The 26,878-nt window shown below is 50.4% G+C and overlaps 6 protein-coding genes across 6 annotated transcripts; 3 read left to right on the forward strand and 3 right to left on the reverse strand.

Moving 5' to 3' along the window:
- Window positions 1-165: 165 nt before the first annotated feature.
- LDX57_003008 (kinesin family protein) lies at window positions 166-5,824 on the reverse strand (the record flags this gene model as incomplete). The annotated part of the gene is made up of 5 exons (XM_046084647.1): window positions 166-708; window positions 761-4,807; window positions 4,862-5,037; window positions 5,106-5,429; window positions 5,665-5,824. 5 exons carry the CDS (start codon window positions 5,822-5,824, stop codon window positions 166-168), a joined length of 5,250 nt encoding a protein of 1,749 aa, XP_045940610.1.
- Window positions 5,825-11,800: 5,976 nt separating this feature from the next.
- LDX57_003009 (N,N-dimethylformamidase beta subunit family domain-containing protein) lies at window positions 11,801-13,970 on the reverse strand (the record flags this gene model as incomplete). The annotated part of the gene is made up of 2 exons (XM_046084648.1): window positions 11,801-12,451; window positions 12,513-13,970. 2 exons carry the CDS (start codon window positions 13,968-13,970, stop codon window positions 11,801-11,803), a joined length of 2,109 nt encoding a protein of 702 aa, XP_045940611.1.
- A 3,590-nt stretch (window positions 13,971-17,560) lies between these two features.
- Window positions 17,561-19,392, forward strand: LDX57_003010 (Zn(II)2Cys6 transcription factor; the record flags this gene model as incomplete). Its single annotated transcript, XM_046084649.1, has 3 exons — window positions 17,561-17,959; window positions 18,008-18,433; window positions 18,487-19,392. The coding sequence occupies 3 exons, from the start codon at window positions 17,561-17,563 to the stop codon at window positions 19,390-19,392; spliced, it is 1,731 nt and encodes a 576-aa protein (XP_045940612.1).
- A 624-nt stretch (window positions 19,393-20,016) lies between these two features.
- Window positions 20,017-21,449, forward strand: LDX57_003011 (NAD(P)/FAD-dependent oxidoreductase; the record flags this gene model as incomplete). The annotated part of the gene is made up of 3 exons (XM_046084650.1): window positions 20,017-20,664; window positions 20,727-21,162; window positions 21,310-21,449. The coding sequence occupies 3 exons, from the start codon at window positions 20,017-20,019 to the stop codon at window positions 21,447-21,449; spliced, it is 1,224 nt and encodes a 407-aa protein (XP_045940613.1).
- A 718-nt stretch (window positions 21,450-22,167) lies between these two features.
- Window positions 22,168-22,827, reverse strand: LDX57_003012 (uncharacterized protein). The gene is made up of 2 exons (XM_046084651.1): window positions 22,517-22,827; window positions 22,168-22,416 (listed from the first exon to the last, which is right to left on the reverse strand). Exons 1-2 carry the CDS (start codon window positions 22,758-22,760, stop codon window positions 22,250-22,252), a joined length of 411 nt encoding a protein of 136 aa, XP_045940614.1. The 5' UTR covers window positions 22,761-22,827; the 3' UTR covers window positions 22,168-22,249.
- An 843-nt stretch (window positions 22,828-23,670) lies between these two features.
- On the forward strand, window positions 23,671-26,273 carry LDX57_003013 (putative cytochrome P450). Its single transcript, XM_046084652.1, has 2 exons — window positions 23,671-24,571; window positions 24,634-26,273. Exons 1-2 carry the CDS (start codon window positions 24,463-24,465, stop codon window positions 25,917-25,919), a joined length of 1,395 nt encoding a protein of 464 aa, XP_045940615.1. The 5' UTR covers window positions 23,671-24,462; the 3' UTR covers window positions 25,920-26,273.
- The last annotated feature ends 605 nt before the right edge of the window (window positions 26,274-26,878 follow it).

Consider the following 26,878-nt stretch of genomic DNA (forward strand, 5'->3'; position numbering starts at 1 on the left):
ACGAAGCTAAAAGGGGGAATCGACGTCAAATTCATAATACAGGAAAGAAGCTGAACATCGTGTCTTAGGAGAAAGGTAAAGAAGGGGGAGGAGACGCGGGAGAGAATAAAGGATAAGGTGGAAAAACGAGAAAGAGGAAGAGAAAGAAGACGAAGAATGGCCGGCCTAGAAACAGTTGAGAGTGCTCTTCTTTTTCTTCTTGTTGAGCGCGTTCATACGCTCTTCCAGCTGTGCCCGAGCAGCTTCGGCCTCGCGACGAGCACTTCTCTCCTCTTCGACGGCCTGGAGAGAAAGACGCTGGGAGTTGCGTTCCTTCTTGAGGGTACCCAATTCCTCCTCCAACTGCCACGCCTTCTTTTTCCAGGCCTCGCAGTCGGATTTGACCTTGTTGCTCTGCGCCTCAAGATCCCCGAGGGCTTCCTCTAGTGTCGCAGTGAGCTGCTTTTCGGCATAGAGATGCTTCTCAATCGTGCGGATCCGAGCCTCTTGATCCTCAACAACCTGAGTACTGACCAGCTCCTTGCTAGTATGGCGCGAGCTCGGGGGTGAAACGCTGCCGTTCGTAGCAGCAGCAATAGTGGGAAGAGGCGGTAGTGGGATAGCAGGAGGCGGAGAAGGAAGAGAAGTAGCTGAGGAGCTTTTTCGCAAGTTCGACGTAATGGAGCTGCTGCGGTCGTGCGAACTTTCCGAAGTGTTCTTGATTTGAAGCTGGGTAGGTTAGTGACGTGCCTCAGCTGACGTGGATGATTGTATAGCTTACCTCAAGTTGCTCGATCCGCACCCGGTAGGTTTCGATATCCTTCTCCAGAACGACAATTTTGGCCTTGGCGTCTTCCAAAGCCTGGTCGCGCTCTTGCTGAATGACGGAGAGACGGTTGTGGTGCTGATCGAAACTGCTGGTGATCTGCTCTTCGAGCTCTTCCACAAGGCGGACGCTCTTCTCCCTCTCGGCGGTGATCTCAGCAACAAGCGCTTCCTTCTTCTTGACTTGGTCGTCCTTCTGGCGAAGGGTGTCTTCAAGGGTAGCAACCAACAGAGCCAGCTCGTTGACCTTGGCTTCCTTGGCCTCATTGCTCTTGGTTAGCTCCTCCAAGCGACCGGAGTCGCCGCCCTGGGCTTCCAGTTGCTTGCGAAGATCTTCGTTCGTGTCGAGCAGCTCGGCGTACTTGTCGGAGAAGTGCTGCTTCTGGGTCAGGATGTCTTGAATCTGGTCGGCGATGTTGTCCGCCGTGACGTCGGAGTTGATGAGTTCAGAAACCATCTTGAGCAGTTTGGCCAGTTCGTCGCGCGATTCGGCGATGTCAGTTCTCAGAGTCTTCATGGCCTCGTCATGCTCCTTATTCTTCTCCGCCAGTTGCAATTCATACCCCGCTTGTGCGGCAGCGGCAGCCCTTGCTTCGAGCTCGCTTAACTCGTGTCGGTGAGACTCCTGCAGAGCGTCCAGGTTCTTCTTGTGAGACTCGACAAGAGATCGATGGGAGTCAATTTCGCGTTCCAGCTCGGAGATGCGGGTCTGGTGGTCTCCAACTTCGGTGCTCTCATTATCCTTGGCTGCGAGGAGCTCCGACAGCTGTTTCTCGGCCGCGCTGTGCGATTCTTCCAGCGAGGCGATTCTAGCCACGTGGACGCCGGCAGTCGCTTTGTGCTCTTCGATATCACGCTTGAGGTTCTCCACAATGTCCTGCTGCCGGGCTCTCTCGCTGTCCAACTCCCGGGCGATGGTCTCCTTCTCTGCGGTAGACGACTCGTCGGCAGCCGCCCGCTCAGAACGCATGGCATCCACATTCGCCAATGCACTGTTAAGCTCGGTGAGCGTGGCGCTGAGCTGCTGCTCAGAGGACTGCAGAGACTCCACGGCAGTCTGGTGCTTGCTCTTCCACTCGCCCAGTTCGCCCTCGAGGAGGCTGATCTTCTGGTACTGCTCCTCAGCCCCGGCATCCTGAGAGCGAGCGGCAGCCTCTTGGGTCTTAAGAAGATCCTTCAACTCCTGGATCTCGGCAAGAAGCTCCTTCTGTCGGGTGTCGTGCGCCTCCTTTAGCTCGTTGATGACACCCTCCTGCTGCACAACCTGATCGCGCAGCTGGGACACCAGGCCCATGTCCACCGAGGAAGCGCCCCCCTGCAAACTAGATCGCTCGCGAGTCAGGCCCGAGATGATAGTCGACTTCATCTCCATTTCCTTCTTCACGCTCTGGTTTTCGGCTTCCAGCGACTGAATACGTTCCATGCGGGTATACAGCTCATGCATTGCCGAGTCCAGGTGAACCTCGAAGTTCTGCATCGTATCCGGTCGCTGTTCGAATTCTTCGCTCGCAATGTTGCGCAGAGCCGCCAAGGAACGCTGGGCTCGGTCAACAGTGGATATGAGACTCTGGCTGGTCTTCCTCCGGATGACCGGCGACTTGAATCCCGGCGTGGTGGGCGGGGACGTAGACTTGGGTCGCTGGATTTGGGCTTTCAGAGACTCGACAAGGTTGAGAGTGTCTTCGTGCTCGCTCTGCAGTTCGGCGTATTTTTGAGTCATGATGGTGACACCTTCTTGATGTTCGGACAGGAGTTGTCGCATGTGCTCGACCTCCTGAGGGCTAGCCGCCGAGGTTTCTTCGGTGGACTCACCCGTGGGAGAATCAACATGGTTCTGTTCCAAATCGGGCTGGGCCTTGGCATTAGACGTATCCTGTGAAGCAGCAGGCTCCCCGACCAAGGACAATTCCGATGAGAGTGATTGCGAGAAGGAGTGTTGTGTTCCAGTCTTCGCATCGGGAGCCTTGCTGCTTTCTTCTAAAAAAGACACCGGACGAGACGCGGTGGTGGTGGATGGGGTGACGAGCTGTTGCACGCTCGATGCACGATGACGAGCCTCGTCGGCAGCGTCTTGCTGTGCCTTCGCCAGCGCCTTGAGCGCCTCTTCGTATTTGGTTTCGAGGAGTTCGTAGTCGCTCAGCGTGTTCTCGTGCTGCATACGCAGATCGAACAGTTCCTGGCTAACGGTGTCGAGTTTGTCGGCCACGACGTTCGACTGCGTGGGACTGGGGGTTTGCCTCTTGCCATCGGGCGTCAAATGGCTCGTTGCCTTCTCCAGAACCCTCAGGTCCTCACCTGCGGCCCCAGCCTGTTCGGGCTCAGTGGCGTCCTCTTCCTCAATCTCTGGGATGGGCTCCACCAGTCCCTCGTCCGATTCGGGGATGGCGGTCTCAACGGCCTCGGTCAACACGTCCAGCGACGTCGCCCTCTTGCGCGGGTTGTAGGCGCCTTTAACAACCGGGGTGGGCGATCCGTTTTCGGCGTCCGCGTCGTCCTTATTTCCGTTGGGCTGGACGTGATCAAGTTCATAGAGAAGGTTGTCCAGCTTGCCTAGGCTGCGCTGGCGCTCGATGACATTTTCCAAGCGTTCCACCTCTCGCTGCATGAGCTCCATGTCCTGGTCCGCTTCGGCCAGACGTTCTTCCAGCGTGGAAATGTAGTCTTCGCAGTTGGCTTCACTTTCACGGGCCCGGCCCAGCTCCTTCCGCAGCTCGGACACGATCGCCGCCTGTTTTTCCTCGCCCGAAGACTGGCCATCCAGTCGGGATTCCAACTCGTGAAGGTATGTCTCGGTGCTGGTCTCCCGGTCTAGCAGCTTCTGCACGCGCGCTTGAAGTTGCGCATTGACCGTCTCGACGTAGGTGCACTTCGTTTCCCGCTCGAGAAGGGTACTTTCACTCACCGACAAGGATGAACGAGTATTCGACAGGGATGATTCCAGGCTTTGGATAGTCTTCTCGTACTCCAGGACAACCTGCTCGACAGACTCGGCGAATGAATGGGAGCGTTTCAGTCTCTCAACGGAGCTCTTGCCGACCACGGAGGCGACATCGTTGGGATCCGCGTTGGTCGGTTGTTCAGAATCTCTAGCCAGCTCGGCAACCAGTTTGGCGTGGCGCTGGCTCAATGCGTTGTAGCTTTCCTGCGAATCCAGCAGCTGGTTCTGAAGGTCGATCTCCCTCTCGTTCTGGCGCTCCCCGCGCTCCTGCGGGGCGGCGTTGCGCCGGTCATGGTCCTCGACATTTCGCAGCTGCTGCCGCAAGAAGGCCACCTCCGCCTTCAAGCGCTCAATCACCGCATGCTTGTCGCTCTCATCCGCGATCTGCTGGATGCGGGGCTTACTCTGGATGGCCCGGGCTCGTTGCGCGTATTGTACCGTGTTCAACGTTTCGCTCAGGTGGAACTCGGCTGGCGTTACGCACGCAATCATATAGGTGTAGGCGTTTCCGCCCAGCGAATCTTGCAGGAGACGGGTGAGTTTCGAATCCCGATAGGAAACGTGCGAGCCCGCCTGACGAGACGACAGTTGCGAGATGACCTTGCCCAAAGCCGCGAGACCGGCGTTGATGGAAATACCCTCTCGGGCACGTTCTCCCGACGCTCCGGTGTTCTTCAATCTCTCGCTACCGGCCAGATCGACAAAGTGCAATTTACTGTCGACGGTGACCGACGCATCGGCGCCCGGGAAGCCGTCTGCCGGCATTGACATCCGCTTATCCTTGGGCGAGGCTATTCCGTTGGAGGATTTCCGCTGAACGAGATTCAAACTGAAGACGGCGTGCGAACGAGACGACTTGGCGTTGATGGCGGTCGAGTCGGTCTGTCGGATTGACGAACCAAAGTTCAATGCGCCCATGAGGTCCTCAATCGAGTTGATGTTCACCTGGTGCAAGCCCGTCAGGATGATGCGGCCCTTGGTATCCTCGCGAATTGTGACGGTGCTGCGGTCGTTCGCGGGGGTTGAATCGGGCAGGAGAAGGTCTCGTAATTGTTCATTGTAAATCTGCGCCAGTCAGTCAAAACCGCAGTTTGGCCTCAATCGCTCAAATCTCCCTACCTCCACATAAGTGGCCTTCAACTGCCAATTCTTATCAATGCTCTGTCTTCCGAAACTCGAGGCCGAGCCGATCGAGTAGCGTGCCGGGGTACGAAGGCCCGTCGAGCCGTTGCGATTGTGTTTTGAGGGGCCGTCCAATTTTTCGAAAAGAAGCTGCGCCGCACGGGGGATGATTCCTAGGCCACCGGATCCCATTAGCCAATCTGACTTGTGAACAGCACTCCGAAAAGAGATATCAACGTACCCATCGCCTCCGACTTGTTCTGCTCATTCGGCCCCGAGGTACCCATGGTGTAGGATTTCCCGGCACCGGACTGGCCGTACGCCAGAATGGAGACATTGTAGCCCTGCAGGAACGAATTGACACTGTCGCTCAGATACTCCCAAATGCCGTCCTGATCTATCGTCTCGGCGAATACCCGATCGAACACGAATAGCTTGCGACCCTGCGGGACATCGACTGCCAGGCTGGTTGGCGTGGTGACGTGGACCATCGACTTTTGGAAACGTTGCGGGATCAACTCGTAGCCGGGGTCGTTGGGCCTCAGAGGCGGTCGGACACGGACGGCTACGTAGATGCGTCAGTCAGCACATGGTGATTTGTCGACGAGAGATCGTGCAGATGTAATTCCTCCGCTACCGCGATCGATCTGAAAATCGAAAGAAAAGGGGGGAGAAGAAAAAGGAGAGGTGGTCGTGGTAGCAGTCGCGGTTGCGGTGTAGGACGTTTCGCCGACGAAAATACTCATTCGATACCAAAACACAGCGGGAAAAAAAAAGCTAAATAGAGAATATGAACATACCAACTTTAACAGCAGTCTTGCCATCCTCGTCGGAATGGCGACTCCCTCCGCCTTGTTTGGAGCTCATGCTCAAGCGACTGGTGCTTCTCGGAGTGCGCATGATGGCACTGAAGGGTCGCTGGGGGGCACCCGTAGGCGACGCAGGCGGCGAGCCCGTCATGACCCTTTTATGTGATATCTGGCCGCAAACTCAGTTTTGGGCGAAAGGATCGACGTGGAAGTATGGAATTAGACAGGTATGGTTGGTCAAGGAATGGAGGAGGCAGAGTAAGGCATCAGCGGTGAATGCGGTCAATTATTGTTTGTCGTGGAAATTCTTCTATCGATGGAGTGAGGAGAATGGAGAATTTTCGATTTTGGTGTTATTTCTTGGTGTGTTTTGATTTTTTTTTTCTTATTTCCCCTGCTTTTGTTTGAATCTCTGATTGCAAATTGGGTGAGATTTTTTTTAGGGGGAGTCGCACGATATTGGCGTCCGGCGGCAATCGGCGAAGAATGGGAGGAAATCCCCTATTTTGTCAGACAGAAAGGACAAAGAGAGGGAAAGGAATGAGGGATTAGGATTAGAAGGAGAGATCAGAGAGAAAGATTAGAGGAAAGAGGGAAGAGGGCAGGAGGGAACGGTTAGAGGTATAAGACAACACCCACGTAAGAGAAGGTGAAAAAGAAAAGAGAGAGAGAGAAAAAAAAAAGCAACGTTGACAGGTCTGGGGTTAGAGACTCCTGCTCTCACTCAGGCTATCGCGATGCTCTCCGGACGTTCTCCTGAACCCGCACTAAAGTTCATTGGTGGCATCAAAGTTCAAGCGAACCGGAGGCTGTTCAAGTGGAGGAAGCTAAAAAGAGGGGCGTAATTAATCCAGGAACGCTCGCTTCTTATACTCCTACAGGACAAACAGAGAGAATACTCTACAGGGTGAGAACTATGCAGTAAGTATCTGTACCGTACTTCTGTCTCACCATCAAATCCCCGAGATCCAGAAAGGCATGTCCCCAATATTGGGCGGCTTAAAAATAGACAGGAGAGGAGAACATCTGAAAAGCATCGCCATCCCACGGTTGGTCGTTTGGCAACGACGCCAGGGGAAATTGGAGTCAGGCCTAGGCCCGGATCGGCAAGCTGGGCTTCCCCTTCCTCCTTCTAAGGAGTTCTCTAGTTATGGCGAGCTGTCTGCTCTCTGTCTTTGTCTGTCTCTCTATCCCCGTTCATGAGACTATTGAGCGTTTTATCCAGTCCATGCAGGACAGGGACGGCTGCCCGCACCGCCGGAACCTTGGCCTGCTGTTCCACGGTTCGTTGCGGATGAAAGCCAGGGATCGAGCCTTTTGACGGAGAATTGCATGCATGGATCCTACTGGAAGGGAACAGCAGACAGCAGTGGAAACATGGGCCCAAACTCCGTGTTACCACCAAGTTCGGTCCTTGTCTGTCTGGGACTGAGTCCGACAACCCGGAGTATCCGTACAGAAGACGTGCATTCAATCTCCACCCTGCATGCTGCCAGAATCCCCGTCCTACCTTCAAGAATCAATAATATAGACGAGGCGACGGGAATCCGACCAGTTCTAAAATAACCTACTGGAGAACGCAGCCAGTCAGACATGTGGCCTCGGGTTTCTGTTTCAAGTTTCAACATGGTCCCCCCATTGCCAATTTCTTCTTTCTTCTCCGACGCCAGTATGAATGGGGAAGCTTGACTGGGATGGTGATACAGCCGGTGCTTCGATTGTCGAGCGGGTCCCACCGCAGGAATGAACTATGGAGGACCACCGATGGGAATTGACATGACATGACATCCAGGGCGTTGTCGTCAAACAATGTAGACAAACCGGCTGGATTCCGGTTTGAAAGTGGTCTGCAGGCCGAATCAAAGTTCAAAACAAAACAAATGAAAATAGAAATAGAAATAGAAATAGAAATCGAATGCAGATGCAGATGCAGCCCAGACCGAACCACTGGAACGTGAGGGTTTAGGGACCTTGGAACGTGGATGTTTCGCCCTCTCTCTCTCGCATTCTCTCTCATATTCTCGGTCTTGTTCCTGGCCCTTCTCCACCAGCGATCGGGCCAATTTAATTTAATTAGTCGAATTGCATGATCCATTCGCCTGCCACACGGGGTGCCTTACGGTTCCTGTCTACAGATAGTTATGGTTCTACCGGTCTAACCGTTCTATTCTCTCTGTCTGTCCCAAATCCAAAGATGAGTCGACCTTGTCGATCGCTATCTCTGCACCATACAACAATTCCTCCAAAAACAAACAGAAAAAAAAAGGGGGGGGGGGGAAGTCAACTTACCAGACTGGCCCAATTCCACGAATTTCCGATCGTAATTAAACGCATCGAGCCGTTGGACTTTCCGCCTGTCCCGCCCGAGGATACTTTAGGGGGTACACGAGGGCACTAGGACCCGTCTGTAGTATAATTATGTTGCCCTCATTTTCTGACTGATAATGGACAATTAATACTACAGTACATCGCTAGTTTATGTTCTATCCATAGTATTGAATACATCTCCAACAAGACCAACTCGCCACAAGCAATCCTCTGGAACCACTTGCTACGTGTACGCACTACAGCCGACCCATCCGTCGGCACTCAACCTCTCCAGATCGGTAAAGGATGATCCGACAAGACGGTCCGTGGGCCGCGCCATCAACTTCAGGACAGCGACAACTGACAAGTTTGAACTTTGAAGTCAATTCAATTGACAGGCTCTGGATACTTCGGTCTGACTCGATTATCAGTCGATCTGCTCAGACTAGCCCCTATGTAGATACTGCCCCGGGGATGAGCTTCACGTCTACTCCGTCCAAGGATAAATTTGACAGAACATTGGATTTGCGTCACGGTCACAATCACACGCCGAGTGGATCACTGAATGCTGGAAAGTGGAAAATGGCATGCCATTATTCGGGCTGGAAATCTATAAGTGGAGTTCAAGACCCGTCCTTCAGCTTTCAACTTTCCCTCCCCAGCCGTCCGAAAAAAGAACATCTAAACCAATAATAGATCCGAGGACACCGAGTCCTCAGTCTAGAATCTCTTCATACGAGGAGCTGAATAAGTTAGTCAGAACAGATTTGCCCTTTCCACCTCCAGTGATCATCTTCCCACCTCTAGATAAATACCTGCCCAACCATCCAAACGCCAACCAATTCAATATGAATTATAGATTAAATTCGATAGATAAATAGCTAGTTCGAGCAAGTATCCGTAACCGCCCACTTATCTACTACATAGTTCCTAACCCCTTCCACCCCTTCAAACATTTTCTTCCCTCAAAGAAGAACAAAAAACAAATAATATAAGAAAAAGGGCGATGCATGCAAGCAAGGACCGAACCCAAATAGAACTACGGATAACCCCGTATGTCTACAGCCTCTATTCCCAGAAACGCAAGGACGCGGACACGGAATCCCACAGATGAAAACGTTACACAACGACTCCGACGAAAATCGATAGAACCCAATAACCCGAACTCTATCTCCGACTTACCGCCACAAACGGAAGAACACCAGAACACAAGAAAATGGAGTGAAGAAAAACAATGAAAATAAACTCGGACAATTAATAGATCATGGATACATAGAGAGATGGATAGTAGCCTAACCAACCCAACCCAACCCAACCCAACCCAACCTTAACCACTACGATGGTACTCCAGTCTGTAACTCCATAACCAGAACCAGCCCCTCCGTCAAACAAACAATCTGACCAGTCAATAATCCACCCCCTTCTCGGGATGCCAACAAGGAGTACACACAAACGAATCGAGAAACGATGCTCGAGCCAATCTGGATTTGGCTTTCGGGGATCGTAGGTGGCGTCTTCCGGACGTAAGGGGGGAGGGGGCGGGCCTACGTCCTACAACGTAAGGTTCTACCAAGTGTTACTGGAATATGTAGGTAGGTTGGAATTTTATGTATGCATGTACATGCGTTGAATTGAGGCTCCTCTTGATGTAGATGTAGTTCCTTTTCGCTGTTGTAATGAACTATGGAGGTGGTGGGTAAAATATATCTTAGGTATGGAGTCTTGTCAGCAATTTTGAGAAGCATATTTGCTTTTTAAATGGTACCATAAACATGGTAGACAATCGGCGATGTGGTTCCGAAAAATATGTTAGGATGAGTAAGTTCTCGACACGCCCATCTTGATGACGTCCCCATTCCTACTCGACTAGGCAACCATGTCATCTGTGAATAGCCTCACCTACTTCTCCAGACGTAATAGCAACCAAGGTCATATCTTTAGCTCGGGTCATACTACTCGGTTTAATACTACCTATCCGGGGTCGTACACGTATGTACACCTCGTGGGCACCTACCCTACGAAGTCCCTGCAGTCCATAGGATCTTCCCCCATCTCCACTGCCCCAAGAATACCTATCACCATGGAATTGGTCCGCGAAAAATTCGAATCGAACAATGTTCGCTCCATATGCTTGACAGCCTTATCGTTCTTCGTCACCAGCTCACAACTATTCCTTACATACTATACATCATACATCATAGCATAAGATATTTCATGTCCTTCACCTACCTCATGGACTCTAAGCACTTGCGAGATACCTCGTTCTATAAAAGCTCCAAATGTGGCTCCTTTCACGGCCTGCGAGGGTATTTCCTGTTGGGCGTATTCGGGTTTACCTTCTTTCTTGATATCTCAGAATTGGTCGATTCTGTCCCGCTGATATTCTTGCGGCTACGAATTGGTAAATACTGGCGTGCACCCTATGTGGTGATATTGGACAACAGTGGGAGTTGAAGTTATCCCGCGGAGCATGCATATCTGTCATAGATAATTCAATCCTCTCAATCTATCTGATTCAATTTCTAACCTTAATTCTCGTTCACCGCATTAGCAGACACGTCGCAGAATCATCAGGTTAATAGAAGGAACACTCTACCGGCACACCCCTCCGGCTATCCACACATCCATCCCTACGTGCCCATTTGGCTTAGTTAGTCACCGGTCCTGGTGGTGGAGTATCTTGAAGGGATAGCTCTTTTACTAATAAAGCAGACCGCTTAATAATATCGTTAGAAAGATTAGAAATCCTAGTAGTATTTTTGCGATCTCGAGAAGCTCCTTATTATTAGGGCCTCAAGGGCGCTCGTTACCGCGATTATAAAAGCCTAGAGATAGGTAAGCTCGCCCTAACGTAGTACAGCACTATATATAGCGGGTTAGATAATGAGCCCCATGGAAATTTAATGTTAGTCCTTTGGTTCATATGAGAGAGTAGACTATCTACTACCCTCTTATATTAGTAGATAGAGGTGTATCTATCTTTTGCTAAGCTCGTGATAGAATGTAGAGCTATGTAGCGCTCTACTTAGTCTGGAATGTTATAAATTCCCTTCATGATATAAGAATTCAATCTCCATAATTAAGAGATTGTGTGAGAAATGGTGTTGGATACGCGTATATATGATAGTGAAACCTCTACGGACTTATAGCTTAGCGTGCGTGGGTAGGAAAAAGCTCGGCGTGAGTAGAATTTTTATCTACGCTGATACTTCATTTTTAAATCTGTCTAGCTATGCTGATATTTTTTTATAAAATTCCTGACTAAATACCCTCTATGCCCCTAAGCACCACTACCACCCCTACTGCTCCTACTGCTTCTACTGCTTCTACTGCTCCTACTGCTCCTACTGCTCCTACTGCTCCTACTGCTCCTACTGCTCCTACTGCTCCTACTGCTCCTACTGCTCCTAAGCGCCACTACCATCCAGTACCTAGGTAGAGTGCTTAGTAGTGTTTAGTAGTGTTTAGTAGTGCTTAGGGGCAGTAGGAGCAGTAGTGGTGGTAGTGGTGCCTAAGAAGGTGGGTGCATAGTTCTATTATACAATACCCGCACTTATGCGAAGCTCATCGTGGGTAGAGTATTCTGTGACCACTGAGGTCCCAGGATCGACAGAGTTCAGCGTGGTCAGAGAAATGCCAAGCCAAATCCTGACCACGCTGAGCTTTTTTCTGACCACAACGAGCTGTTTCTCTAATTCCTACTGCAGGAACGACGGGACCGGTGGCTGACCAAGCCGGATAGTAATGTGGGCGTGTGCCGGTAGAGGGTTAATAGTAGAATTGGGATTGATTTGACTGATTGATACAGATACTGCAAATTTCAGCAGTCAGTCGACTGTGCCCGCCTCAAAAACTCCCGAAGAACGTTCTCCGTGAACTGAGCAATATCGTTGCTATAATTATCCCAAGCCAGCGAGTTGTTCCAGTTTATGCTTCCCACACTAAACACCGCTCCTCCTGCGTTCGTCTCATAATAGACAATATCACTCCTGACAAGCTCGGTCTCGGACCCCAGGGTCCCAATCATGGGAAAAATCAACTCTTCGTTGAACAACATGAAATGATCATCATGTCTCTCACTGCGTGCCAGCAACACCGCGTTGCTCGGTGTTCCGATGGAGAAATCCATCCGGTCCAATTCGTCGCCGCTTGCACCGCCTGCGAGTCCGCATTTACCGAGGAGTTGTCGGGAGGACGAGTCCATGTTCTTCCACAGCCATGAGAAGGCTGAGTTGTTGGTTGCTTCGGCCGTTGGAATGAAAGGCCGTCCGGGGCCCTTACCGGATGCACAGCTTCCGATTCCAAACAAGAGGTTAGGGGAGCGGCCCAGTGATCGCCACAGACCTCCTAGCCCGCCACCGTTTACAGAGTGGTAGCGCTCACCAGCCGGGAGCTCATGTGTGCGCGCACCGACATCTGCACGACGGACTTCCATGCGGTGCGGTCGGTTGGGATCCGTAGCTGAGCGCCACTGTTAAAAAGAAAAGGCCATGTTAGTGCTGTGATAGGCATTATGAAAGACGGCTTCTTACATAGAACCCGTTTCCTCCAGTGTACATCAGATATTTTCCGAGCTTTGCAAACCCTTCGTAGGCGTCCAAAGATTCCATAGATGGGTATTCCGGGTGAGATCCGGTGATGACACAGTCATAGTTGGCCAGTGCCGACACCCCACGTAAATGCAGGTCGTGGTCCGTGAGAATATCATACCCATCGCCTAGTATCTTCTCTAAGAATCCAACCATGAGCAAATCGGCGGAGAACTCGCGTGGTCGCTCGAATCCCCAATGAACATAGTCAGGTCGCATGTTCAGCAGCGGCCGCTTTGAAGAGCTATAAACAACACCAGATCCGTCGCTGTGAAGATCATAAATGGCGAGACCAAGGTCAGAGCGACGGACCATGCGGTCGTAATTGTCTGAACGCAGGAGCTGAACTCCTTCCGGGAAAGAGATATGGGTGGACTTGGTCTCGTCGTACATGTGCTCGTTTCCGTATGCCAGGTACGTAAAGGTTGAGAAAACGAAAGCAGTTTTAGCCTGTGGCCGAACCTCTTTTGGACGCACAAAGAAGACAATATAATCATGAAGTGTGCGCTTTTCGTCCCAGATTTCAACTGCGTAGGCCCCAGAGCGGAGATGCTGTGGAATCGTGAGCTGAAAGCTGGTGTCCCAAGCAGCGTCGTCCAGATCGTCTTCGTGAAAATGAATAGCCCCAAAACCGCTGGTAGCAGTGGTCCACTCCGTGCCGACAGAATGATGGCCATAATCGTGGCCTCGGACAGCACGTGTAGGTGCGTTTATCAGCCGTCCATGCAAGCCGCATCCGGATATGTCTACAATTTCGTCGCTGGAGATATCGATAGAGAAGTCGTATCTCGCAAGGTCCCAATCTTGTGGGCCAAGTGCCTTCAAACTCGGACCATCGAGTCGACCGTTGAAGAAGTGCGTCGGACGGTCAGTATACTGGGAGGGTGTTGCTGCACGGGTGGCTGCCAATAATAGAGGGGTACATGAATTCAGTTGAGCCGAAGTTGTAAGTTTGGTTTCGAAGGTTGTATGGTCTGGAATCTTTTCAAGATGGTTTGCGACATGGTTGACCGATAGATTGACGGAGGCTCCACGGATGACGAGCTTAAATTGGAACCACCGTTGAGAGCGAGGGTTGAAAGGAACAGAGAGAATTTCAACGCTAGATCCAGTTCCAATCCAAATCACAAAGTGATTTTCAGAGCTCAGTGCTACAAGGAACCCCGACTTGGTTGTGACGTCCAGTGTAGACACCAATGCCTGGAGATAGGGAGCGTTGAGCATCCATGGCTGAACAAAGGCCTCAACCTGGATCCCTTCAGCCTTGTTCATGAGAGGCTCACGCATCCATGCCTGAACTTCTGCATAAGAGCCAGGGTGCGCGGCCTGGAAGTGGCCGCTACATTGACCTTTGGGACCGTTTTCAATGACCTCTTTCTGTGCCGGTGGTGCATGGGGCATGTCCAAACCGGCGAGTAGACGCACAAGTTGATATTCGAGTTTGGATTGCGTAGAAGAGACCTGTCAATGTTATGGAGCTAAGCTGTCATTCAATGTGAACTTGTATATCTGACTCACCTTCACATCAACCGTTTCTCCGGGTGAGGCTATCCAAGGGTCAACATAACCTATAACCTCCTCTTCAGTAATTTGAAGCAGAGGTCTAACAGGCAGAATCTCGCGTGTGGATGCCATTGAAAGGGAAAAGGTAGTGAAAATAGTAAAGTGAAGAAAAATACAAAAGAGGTCCTCTAAGGGTTCTATCTATTGACAATAGATGAGCAGTAGTCTGGAAGTCAAGTTCAAGACTGAACTGTGCTTTTGGAAGCCTTTATAGCTGTACCTGTATGCGCCCATTCTTCTTCCGCCTTCTTGTGCTGATCTTCGCCGTGACATTCTTTCTATATCGGTCATGCGCTAAGTCCGAGATCTCACAATTACTCAGGTAGGAAGGTAAATTAAGAGAGACCACGCATTTTGACAGAAGATCCGTTGATTCCCAAGACCATCAAAGTAGTATCAAAATCGTTGCGGGGTACGAAGGACATTGCCATGCTACTCCTGAGTCGAAGTCAACTGCCCAAATGAGAAGTTGGAACTTATCAACCCCAGATCCACACCATGAGACACTAGATAGCAGATTTACCCAAGTAGGAAGGTGATTTAAGTGCCCAGGAACGCAAATCAAATCAACAACAAAGCCGTATCAACGTGGTTGCGGGGTAGGAAGGAATATGCGGGGTATGCCATTCCCGAGTCTGGGGTTAACTGCCCGAATAAGAAACCGTGGCATATCAACCAGATCTACCGTGCGTGGAATACTCTGAAATCCACATAGCCGTGACCAATTAGATGTATCTTGATGTCAGATCGTCTTTGTCTGCATTATCAAACATAGCCAGTCACCTCGTTTTAACCGTAGCCTTATCTCCAATGATTTGCTATCCGCCAATCCCGACAATCGCCAAGACACAAAGAATGCACGGCTATGTGTCGCGTTGTACTGATGACCTCAGGAGTTCTTCTCTCCGGGTCAGCTATAAAAGGACAGGAGTGGAGCTATCTGCATCCCCATATATCCACTTCTTACCGGCATTTTCATGCAGCTATAACCCACTCACACCATTATGGAGTCAGAAGCCCCATCAAATATACCGGGAACGGTGCACCTGGTTGATTTAGACGGGCAGATACGGGGCAGGCATGGAAGTGGCAGTGAGCGTGACATTATCCTGGTCCCCAGCCCGTCTATTCACCCAGGCGATCCATTGAACTGGTCACGCCCGAGGAAATTGCTATCGGCGTTTTGTATGGCCATGTGCGATGTCCTATGTCATAAGAGTGGAATTTCATCGCTGACCATAAAATGGCAGCTACGTTCTCGTGATAGGCATATGCTCATCCTCCCTCTATTCAACCTTGGACCCCCTTTCGCGTGTCACTGGCCTTAGTTTGGGAAATCTCAATGCAGGGACAGGGTACATGGTAATTGAACCATCCGTCACACTAAATAATACTGACCTGGTATAGTTTCTGCTTCTGGGCTGGGGATGTATCTTTTGGCAGGCGGTTGCACTCCAGTATGGAAAGCGTCCGGTGTATCTGATTACTCTTCTTGGAACATTAGTGAGTTCTCGGAAAGTGAAAGCATTAAGTCAACAACAACTGGCTAAGCTCAGTAGGGAATTATGATATGGCAGCCATATACCAAGTCAAATGGACAATGGATTGCCGCAAAGATTCTGCAGGGTTTCTTTGGATCTCCTATGGAGTCACTTCCGGAGATCAGTGTCTCTGATGTGGTGAGTACCTCTGAGAAGACTGTCATTTTTATTCTGATCGCCACGGTAGTTCTTCACCCACGAACGAGGTCGCTATATGGCTGTATACGCCCTGGCTCTTGGGTATAGCAATGGAATTGCACCACTGATCATGGGATTCATCAACATGGGACAGGGCTGGCGCTGGGTATTTGTGAGTTTCGAAGCTCCTGTTTCTTATGGATGATGCTAATGACGAAGTATTGGTGCGCAATCTTCTGTGGGTTTACGTTTATCTTTTGTTTCTTCTTTATGGAAGAAACCAACTACCATCGTGAGCCGACAGGAGAAGCCCATACCCTAGGGCCTTGTTCTGAGAGCCCCTTAAAAACTCACAAAAGTAGCGGAGCTGATAAATCTGGTGGCTCTACTGCTGGGTCTAATGAAGAACAAAGTGGGCAAACCATCATCCCAGATAAGAGCTACTGGCGTCGCCTCCTACCATTCCAAGTGGAGAATTTGCATCATAAGAATCAGCTTGCTCAACGCATGATCAGACCAATCATTTTCCTCTCCTTCCCTGTGATATTTTATGCTGGTTTCTCCTACGGCGTATACATCCTCTGGCTGGCAATCCTAAATGCAACCGAGTCCCTCGTGTTCTCTGGTGAGCCATACAACTTTTCCACAGCAGCTGTCGGGATTACTTTCATCGCACCTCTTATAGGAACTACCTTAGCGTGAGTCTTCCTTGACCGTTCTTCCTTTGAAATTCCACTAAAGGTGACCTTTTTAGATCCGGCTATGTTGGTATTTTCGGAGACCGGCTCGTTATTCGACTCGCGCGCCGAAACAAAGGTGTCATGGAGGCAGAGCATCGACTATGGCTTTTTCTTGTTTGCCTAGTGCTCCTGCCATTTGGATGCATTCTCTGGGGAGTGGGTGCATACCATGGCATTCACTGGTTTGGACTCGTGTTCGCAATGGGAACCATCTCGTTTATAACGACAGCCGGGTCCCAGATATGGGTCACATATTGCATCGATTGCTATTCAGAACTTGGAGCCGAGGCTCTTGTTACGGTTATCATCATTCGAAACACCATTTTCTTCGCGTGTTCCTATGGGTATGTGTTAGAATCTAAGAGCTTGCGACGCATTCTGCTGACAATCGCAGGTTCACCCCCTGGGTGCTCGATTTGCAATATCAGAACGCTTTTATTTTGGCTGCGTTTATTGGATTTGGGTATACACTCACTGTATTCCCATGGATAAAATGGGGGAAAATATTGAGGAAGCGCAGCCAGCCTCGATATTTTCATTATCTAAAAGATGCCCAGCAAAGAGGACTTTCTCATTAACTAATCCATATGGGGTGGTTTATATACTGGTTGCATGTAGATGAGATAGTGTGATGCTATAAAAGGAACGATTATCCTCCAATGTACGTATGGAATTTCCATATGAAATGAAAATCACCAGGCTAATGAACTGTAATTAGTAGGATTCCACCGTTAACTACCGGGATTGCCATCCTTATCAATGCCGCTGACTAAAAGGCTCATCCATCGCCACCGGAACGCTTGGCTTGGCTTAGTCTCACCCCGGCTTTATTCCCTCAAGCTTACCAACGACCTAGGTAGCTTCACTGTCAAATGCCGAACATGTCCATGCGGACATATTACTGACCCCTCTAGCCCCAACACATACGGTGTACTCTCTGCAACGATCCACATACATCGCATCGCTAAGACCCTATCGGACCCGCCGATAGATTCTCCATCCAGTCACCATGAAAGCTCTACTCCGCAATAAGCAGGGCTGTTGGACGTGTCGCCTGCGCAAGAAAAAATGCGACGAGGGCCGGCCCTACTGCTCGACTTGTGATTCGCTTTCCATCCCATGCTACGGGTATGGCCCGAAGCCCGAGTGGATGGATCATGGTGACCAGGAGCGCGCCGTCGCCAATGACCTCAAACAGACCGTCAAGCGCACGTCTCGGCGCAAGGTTCCCGTGGTCTTCCCGAGGCGATCTGGTGCGGTCGCTAAGATTGCACCGAAGCCGATGAATGGCTCGGGGGAGAGTTCCTCATCTAGTCCTGTCTCCAATGGCACGCATGTTGTGAATCCCCCTTCGGATAATGGCTCTTCGCAGGACGAGGCAGCTCACGTGCTGCTAACTGCGCTGGATGTGAGTGTGACATTCGTGCCATTGAAATTCTCTAATGTGTGTTTATAGAGCTCTCCGGCGTCCCAGACCACTCAGGATGAATCGATAGCGGAATCCATATTCCCATCATCGGCGACCGAGTCGGTTTTGTTGATGCACTTCTTAGATAATGTCTTCCCGCTACAGCATCCAATGTATAAACCCGGCCCTTTTGAGGGAGGGCGAGGATGGTTACTAGCTCTACTACTTCGGACAAAACCTCTCTACCATGCCACTCTTGCGGTCAGTTCTTACCATCGCCGGAAGATGATATTTAACATCCACCACCCGTGTCAGGTGGCTGGTTTGGTGGAGCAGGAGAAGCATTTGGAGATCTGTCTAAAGGAGTTTCAACAGGCATTGAAAGCTGCCAGTTTGTCTTTGCAGATGCTGTCTCTGGATAAAAGTAAGGGGTTGGGCATTGCGGCCTCGGTCGTCCAGCTGGTGTTCTTTGAGGTATCTTCTTTTTTGCTTTACAGGTTGTGAGATTCTAATGATCATTCGCACAGCTGTTCACGGGACAAGGGAATGTATGGAAAGTACATCTTCGCGCAGCGACGAACATGGTCTCAGCGGCTCATGGCCATCATTTCAGTTGTTTCGGAATGGAGGGAAGGTCCAGGCACATCTTAGACGACGACCTCCCTCTACCGGAAGGAGAGCCTGTAGTGACAGAACAGGTGGTTTCTTTCAGATTCCTGACGGGCACGATACTTTGGCTGGACATTATCTCTTCCATCACGGCAGGAACCGCACCGGAATTGCTGTCCTGCCATGCTACTGTGATCGGACCGGATGCGCAGATTCAGCTCGAGGGTATTATGGGTTGTAAAAACTGGGCCATGGTTCAGATAGGTCGCATTTCTGCACTGCACGCGCATAAAGTGCAGGCCTTGCAGCACGGCAATGCTCTCTGCTCGGAATTTGAACAGACGATCGGCGATATTCAGCGGGATATCCAGTGTGGCCTGGCCCAAGGAGGCTTGGAAGGGTTCAGTCTCTCAGACGGGAATTCGAAGATGTTCAATGCTATCTTGGACCCGTGCACCCTCGTCACCCATGTGTTTGCTTGCATGGCGTCGATATACCTCCACCTTGTCACGCACGATTTCCAGGCCTTGGAACTATTAGGCCCGACGATTTCAGAGGTCATGCGGATCCTCCAAACTCAGATTCCGCCCAATGTGTTACCTAGCTTAGTCGCGCCGCTGTATGTAATCGGCACCGTCGCCCGATCAGAAGACGAGCAGTTTTTCCGGAGTGTGTTCTCGTCGCCGATATTGCTGGATCCGCTGCTGGAGCATCGAGGGAAGGTTTTACCCATTCTAGAAGAGATTTGGAGGAAAAGAACGGACCCTCTCAGCCTCACGTGGGCAAGCACTCTGGATCTAACCAACAACCTTCTACTTCACTGAGTCCTGTGTATCCGTCGATCGGCCCAAGTTGGGCATCTTAGAGATCAAGGATCTCAAGACATCCCGGAATGATTAGCAAATGGGCTGACAAATGGATTGAAAGGGGTAAATAAGCATTGCATAATGTCCTGAGTAATATTCCGGTCTCGTTCTTGGGGTAGAAGAATGATTTATCATCGCCACTTATTGTTGCCAGGCGCACATCAATTGCGCCAGCGTGCTTTGTCATTGACACTATCAATCAGCAGGCTGTCTGCCATTGGCCGCGGGCGCGTTTAGCAGCACCATTCGTGGTGAAACACAGACTTGGAACAAGACTTCCGTGGTTGCAGGAAGACTTTTCGGCGCCTCTCGTCGCTTTTGGATTCCTTGTAGGTTCATGTCTCGGCGCTCCGGCCTGTCATTGGTTTATGACAGCGGCAGATTCGTGGGCGCTCAGACCGCTGATTGGCTGCAGTCCGCGTCACGGACCGTGATTGGCGCCCGATCCTTCAGGCTGCCGCTATTAGCCTCAGGCACCGGGGATCTAGATAGGCCCATAGGCATTTGTCTTGTTTGACAGGACTTATAACTGACTTTCTCTCCTGACGTTTGTCACTCTTCATCTCTCCTGTAGTCTTCATCATGGTATATATTCTCCGTCTGCTCGCCAGCATCGTGCAACATGGTCTCACTACTGTTTTTCACTTTCTCACTATCAACTATTTCGCTGAGCTTCCTCCACCGGCAACCGGACCAATGAAGAAGATCGTCATCCTAGGTGGCTCCTTCGCGGGGATCAGCACTGCCCATCGCATTCTCAAACAGTCTGCGAAGGCCGGTCCAGTCAAGATCACTCTCGTCTCGCCTAACACTCACTTCTATTGGAACGTCGCCGCCCCCCGGGCAATCCTCCCCGGCCAAATAAGCGATGAGAAAATATTCTTGCCCATCGCGGCGGGCTTCAAACAGTATAAGAACAGCCAATATGAGATCATCACCGGGCGCGCGCAGAGTCTTGACTTTGAAACTAAGACGGTCGAGATCATAGACGAATCCGGCGAGCGGACACTCGATTACGACTACCTGGTCCTCGCTACTGGGTCGCGCACCGCCGGCGACATCCCATTCAAGACACTCGACACCACCGAGAAGACTAGAGAAGCTCTGCATGGCTACCAAGAGCAGGCGAGGAAGGCAAAGACGATTGTTATCGGCGGCGCCGGACCCACGGGCGTCGAAACGGCTGGTGAGCTGGCGTTCGAGTATGGGAAACAAAAGCGAACCATCCTGGTATACTTCCCTCTCTTCCACAACAGGATCTCAACACACACTGACTTCAACAAACAATTCAGCTCACATCCGCCACTCGAGTCCTCGACTCCGCGATCCCCAGCGTCTCCAAAGTCGCAAGCGACATCCTCCATCGACTCGCTGTGGAAGTGAAGCTCTCCACGAAAGTCGTATCATCATCTCCCATTTCCTCCGGCCAAATTGAACTCACTCTCTCATCCGGCGAGAAGATACTCACGGACATGTACATCCCCACATACGGTGTGCTGCCGAACAGCTCCTATATCCCCGCCTCATACCTTGACGACAAGGGTTTCGTGAAAGTGGACCAGCAGTTCCGCGTGAGCGGACAACCCAACGTATTTGCCATTGGGGACGTTTCGAACCTCGAACCCCCGCAGGTCATGTTCGTTGATAAGCAGTCGACTCACCTGGCAAAGAATATTGTCTTGGTGCTCGGTGGGAAGCAGCCGGTGGAGTACAAACTGGGCCCGAAGGGTAGGTCCTTCATATATTCCCTCCCTTACCTCATCTGTCACCTGTTTTGATCTTTCTTGACTTACTCCATTCAATTTTTCCTCTACCCATCTTGAATAATCGGTTTCCTGGTTGATAAGTCCCACTAACTAATGCAATACACTATAGGTCTCGGTCTCCAAATCGGCCGCAAAACAGGCACCGGCCATCTAGGGAACTTCAAGATTCCAGGTTTCCTGGTACACATGCTCCGCAAGAACCTATTCTTGGATAAGGTGGCGCCGCTAGTTGATGGATCTGCCTTCTAGTCGTGTTCTCCTTTCCAAAATCTCTCATTAATGCTAGTATTGATACCTTTTTTCGTTCGATTTCATGTTACCCTTTAAGTTGCTTGTTAGACTTAGCTGGCTGTTCAGTGGATTGAAGGAGAGGACGGAGCCGGCAGATAGATTCGTTATATTAATCAGTGTTCTGTTCATCAATTCATTGCATATTCTGCCTGACAAAGTTCGAGATATTGTTGTTTGTCTCTCCCCCTTTGATCTAACCAGATTTAGCATTCAATATTCGCAGATGTCTCTAATAAGTCCCCAAGATTCTTCAACCAGCCAGCTAACTAACAAGGTGTATTCGCGAAGAAAGATCTATAAAATCTGCTGCGAACACCCTGTGCGCTACATCTACACCTCCGGAGCCCAGTCCAACAGATTCAGTCAGTGTAGTACATGATTGATGGATATTTCGGAATCAACCAAAGTAAACGTCTTTAAGAGCTCACAGAGCCTACAGTTACTATCTACGTAAAGATTAAGCAGTTCAAAAAATCGGAAATTTTAAACCCCAGCACAAGATAAAATATCTAGATCTGGTATGCTACTAGGAGGAGCATTCAAGAAACAGAGATTCACGCCATATCAGACATCAAGCCAAAAACAATAGACCCAGTATTAGATCCAAAACCCTGGACTAGGGAAAGCAAATAGCCGTTCTACCATTCCTTGGTTATCCCAGCAATGGAGCCCGCACACTCGATATCTCTGCGGGCTTCCCAATAGTTGTTGCTCTGTCTGAGCTCGGCTCTAGCAGCGGAGGCAATGACATGGTTGTATCATGATCTGTGCTGTGGGCAAGGAGTATTTCTGCCTATCATAGTCAGACACACACAGGGAGAATCTCGGCGAGTGTTCTTGTGGTCGGTTATCTGTCTGAGGTGTGGTTTGGTATCGCGGCTCGAGTTGCTGGCCCCGGTCGTTTTTGATGCAGTCGAAGCATCTTCTGTAACTTGTATGTGAGTTTCTTTTTCCACGAGAAGGATCAGATCCACTAGGGATCCAGATGTTTTTCAAGCTAGAATTTTACTTCGGGATAGTCTTACCGATAAATGGTTTGAAGAAGCCAACGATAAGAGGGGACAGGAAGAGGAAACAAAGCATTTTGACCATAACTCCAACCAACCACATCGAATATCTCTCGGCTTCGACTTTGACTCGTGCGAGGTCAGTTATAGCTTGTATGAGCTCATCATACGAAAGAGAATCAGCAACGGTGTCGGACGAAATGGTAATGGAAATCATCTTGTCAAGGTCCACAATGACGGTACAATAATCGGAGTAGGACATTAAAAGCTATGCTACCTTGAAAAGAAACTTGAATGTCTGGCGTGGGGGGTTGAGTGGGTGTGAAGAGGTTTCGGGGATGGGTTGACTCTTATATAGCCAAGAAAAAGCTGATGATGATCTAGGAATGACCGCATGATAATAAGGTTATAAGAATTTTATGAATAGGTTTCAACTTGAACGCGGCATGGGGATTTACAATATCTTCATAATGACAACACCTAACCCAGAGCTAGAGTAACGAGTAACTCCTTCTACACCATCTCTCCAACTACCAAAAAGCACAGTCCAGGCTACACACACGTCGTACGATCTTGTCCCCATTCCCAGAGAGAGTGATATTTGAGATTTTCCGGTCCATGGATCGAATCAATTAGGATTTCGGGTAAGTCTTCCGTTCATATGTCTCTGGCCGTGGCATATGACGGAAGGCAGGGGAATGGATAGATATACCCGACCCAAAGAGGAAATGCACACAATATCTACTGAAGGGGATGAGTAATCACATTCAACGAAGTCTCGTGCTTGTTCCTATTGTCATCATCCACCGACATTCTCCATGCCAGTCGCTGATGTATGACATATGTCCCTTTCGTCGGGAGTGCAGACGGGCCCCGCTAGAAGGTATCTGGCATGTGTCATTATCTTCTACCTCTAGTGTGTTCAGTGCGCTGGCTGATAATAAGGATTCTATGGGAGAGAAGGCCGCGTACTCTGCCAGGCCAGCGCATGAGACAGGTGTGGCGGGGAAGATGGAATACGAACAAGCCTGTCTCTTGAGCACTCTGAAAGTATTAACTACAGATTTGCTCCTTGGCGGTCACCGGGCGGCTTATCTAATCTTTGTTCTTCTTTCCATCTTGTCTACAGTGTAGACACGCTGCGCTCACCTCCTTCCTCGTTATCGACTTCAGGTCGACTCCAGAGTTGATGGGTTTTGTTTGATCCCATCCAGTGTAGCGATGCTTCGTGTTCCATCATCGAACAAAACATCCAGTCCCATCTCAATCGGCTATTCTTCCTTCCCTGAAGATTACGGCAAACCCACCTTGACAACTCCACTTGCTGGGGACGCCATCCTCAGCCATCGGTGGGGGATTGATTCTCATCCTCGAATTAAATTTCACCGACTAGCCCGGATCAGACAAAATCAAAACCTTTCACCGCCAGCCCCCTTCATTTCCCTTTCGCACTCAAATCGCGACTCGCGATGCTGACAATCGATCCACTCTGAATGGCATTGGTCGGGCCCACCGCAAGCAAGGAAGCTCCCACTCTCCAGACGAACCATGATCTGTGCGATGATCGATCCTCCTTTGGGACCACTGAGAGTCGCCAAGTGGATCTCCCAAGGGAGCCAGATGGCCCGACTATCGAAATGATCATCGCTTGAATCGGCGCGATTCAGCTGAGCCGAGATCTGCAGCCACAAAGGGAGCGCCCTTAGCACAAATCACAATTGTTGCGGAGCTGATGGGTGGTTGCACGGGCAAGAGAAATGGGGAATCATGCATGATGAAAGACAACTAGCAATAGCAGCAGCAGCAGCATGTTGCTGGTGTGGGAATTTAAATTTGTCTGGTCTCGCTGTTTGCGCTCTCCGTCTTCTCCCCTTGATCCCTCTTTCCCTTCCCTTCTCTCTTGGTTGCTTTCGGCTTCGATTTAACTTTGCTCTGATTTGTCTTATTATCCTGTCCGGAGCATTATGCCGACCCCGATTCCCAAACCCAAAGGTCTGCCTATCCTCGGCAACCTTTTTGACCTCGATGGCAACAACCCCTGGGGCTCGTTCAATAAACTATCGACCAATTATCGTAAGTCATTCGGTGATTAATCCCCTTCCCTTCGGATGGCTAAGTCCTTCGTCTCTGGTTAGGTCCCATTTTCAAAATCACCATCCTTGGTAAAGATATTGTGTTCGTGACGGGCGCTGCCCTTCTGGAGGAGATCTGTGACGAGAAGCGCTTCCGAAAATGCGTGACCGGCCCGATTGTCGAGATTCGCGATCTTGTTCATGACAGTCTTTTCACCGCATTCCATGATGAAGATAGTTGGGGGATTGCACACCGAATCATGGCCCCGCTCGTCTCGCCGGAGGCTGTCGCAAATGTCTTCTCGGGCATGCAGGAGACGTCCAAGGATCTAGTCAGGAAGTGGGCTGCCAACCCTCGACAGCGCGTCAACGTGACAAATGATTTGGACCGAGTGAACCATGCTGCCAATATGCTGTGTTTCTTCGACCAACGAGTTCACTGCATGGAGGGCACCGAACCGTCTCTCATCAAGGCCATGGATAGCTGCACAAGAGAATCGATGAAGCGTGCCGCTCGTCCTAGGTTCCTCACCTGGCTTTTCCACCAGAGCAAGTGGGACAAAGACATTAAGACCATGCGCGATTACTGCGCCAGTATCGTCGCGACCCGGCAAGAGAACCCTACCGATAAGAAGGACATGCTCTACGCCCTTCTGCACGGCAAGGATCCCCAGACCGGCAAATCCCTGACGGAGAGCCAGGTCCTAGACGAAATCATCAACATCTTCGTCGGCAGTGCCACCGCTCCCAACCTCATCGCCTTCGCCATGTACTACCTGATGAAGAACCCGGACGAGATCACCAAGGCGCGCGAGGAAATCGACAACGTCGTCGGCGGGCCCTCGGGCGAGCTCCAACACGACCATCTCGCCCGCCTGCCCTATTGCGAAGCCATTCTGCGCGAGACTTTCCGTCTCTCCGGCGTCGCTCCAGGCTTCAACATCGAGCCCCTTCCCACCGGCGAAGGCCCCGTATTGCTCGCCGGCGGCGAATACGAAGTTCCCCGCACGCAACCCCTCATCGCCATCTTGTCCGCCGTGAACCGTGACCCCGCCGTCTTCGAGAACCCCGAGGCCTTCAAGCCCGAGCGCATGTTCGGCGAGAAATACGAGCAGCTTCCAGCAGGTGTGAAGAAGGGCTTCGGCAACGGCAAGCGCCAGTGCTTCGGCACGCAATACGCCTGGGAATGGTCATTCATGGCTCTCGTCACAATCCTGAAGGACGTGGAATTCGAGTTCGCTGACACTAAGTATACCATGGCCAACGGCGGCGTCAACTATAACGGGGCGTTCAGCGTGCGGCCGCAGGAATTCTTCGCCGTGACGGGACCGAGACCAAGGGTTGGCTAGACTGATACTGTTACTGAATTTGGCTGGAATCTGTGATACCTGCGTTATATTATACCTGTTATTGACATGAGATATGGGATACCTGGACTGTAATGGATTTGCTGTTTTTGTGTTAGTTCTCAGAGCCTTGTCTGCCTAATTGATTCATTATCTATCGAAAAACTTTCTCTCCAAAAACAGTCCTTCAAGCCAGCCTACTCCTCATCCCTCTGTTTCCCATCATGATCCCCAAAAGAAAACAGTAACCTTCCCCATCGAATCGGTAAAGTCGAAGCTGCCTTGACTGGCAATAAAAAGCACTCAATCCTCAAAGATCCTCGAAAGAGCCTAGGGAAGCGGAGCCTTATAATTCCGGTGTCCAGCCGTTCATTCTGCCGATGTAATCCTTGGCTAGACGGAGCAGAAAATCGTCACAGGGCTTTGGTAAAGGACTTGAAGCAGGGCTCTGGTTAGTCTGTAAGTATACGGCGTTTGGTGGCTAGGTTCAATTGCTGTAATATTGTATCTAGAAGCGAGCATACTTGTCGTCTGGCGAGACTCCCATGTTCACTATCTAGGAATTGCAAGTGCACATCTATTACGGTATCAATAGTGGACGAGAGAAGGATTGAAACAGGAATGAAAACGTACCAAAGGTTTGTCCATTCCGCTGATGTTCATCAAAGTATCTTCCTATTATCACGCATATGACACTGCATATACTTCGACAAGCCCTTCGCTAAGAAGGATTGACCCTTCTAGTGCAGTGAGATATTGACCACATCTCCATATCGTTCTCGTTCCTTCCAGACACTCGAATGCCTTTGAGATCCTCAGCAACGGCAATCTCCGTGTCGATCAGTTTTGGGATATCCGAGAGAATGCCATGAGATTGATAAAGAAAGCATCCCGCGCTACCGTTATGTGATACCCAGGTCTTGGTAACCCAAGCTTGAGGAATTAGTTCCTCATTCTGAGAG

This window comes from Aspergillus melleus, assembly GCF_016097325.1.
Source record: "Aspergillus melleus strain CBS 546.65 chromosome Unknown contig2, whole genome shotgun sequence".
Classification (NCBI taxonomy): domain Eukaryota; kingdom Fungi; phylum Ascomycota; class Eurotiomycetes; order Eurotiales; family Aspergillaceae; genus Aspergillus; species Aspergillus melleus.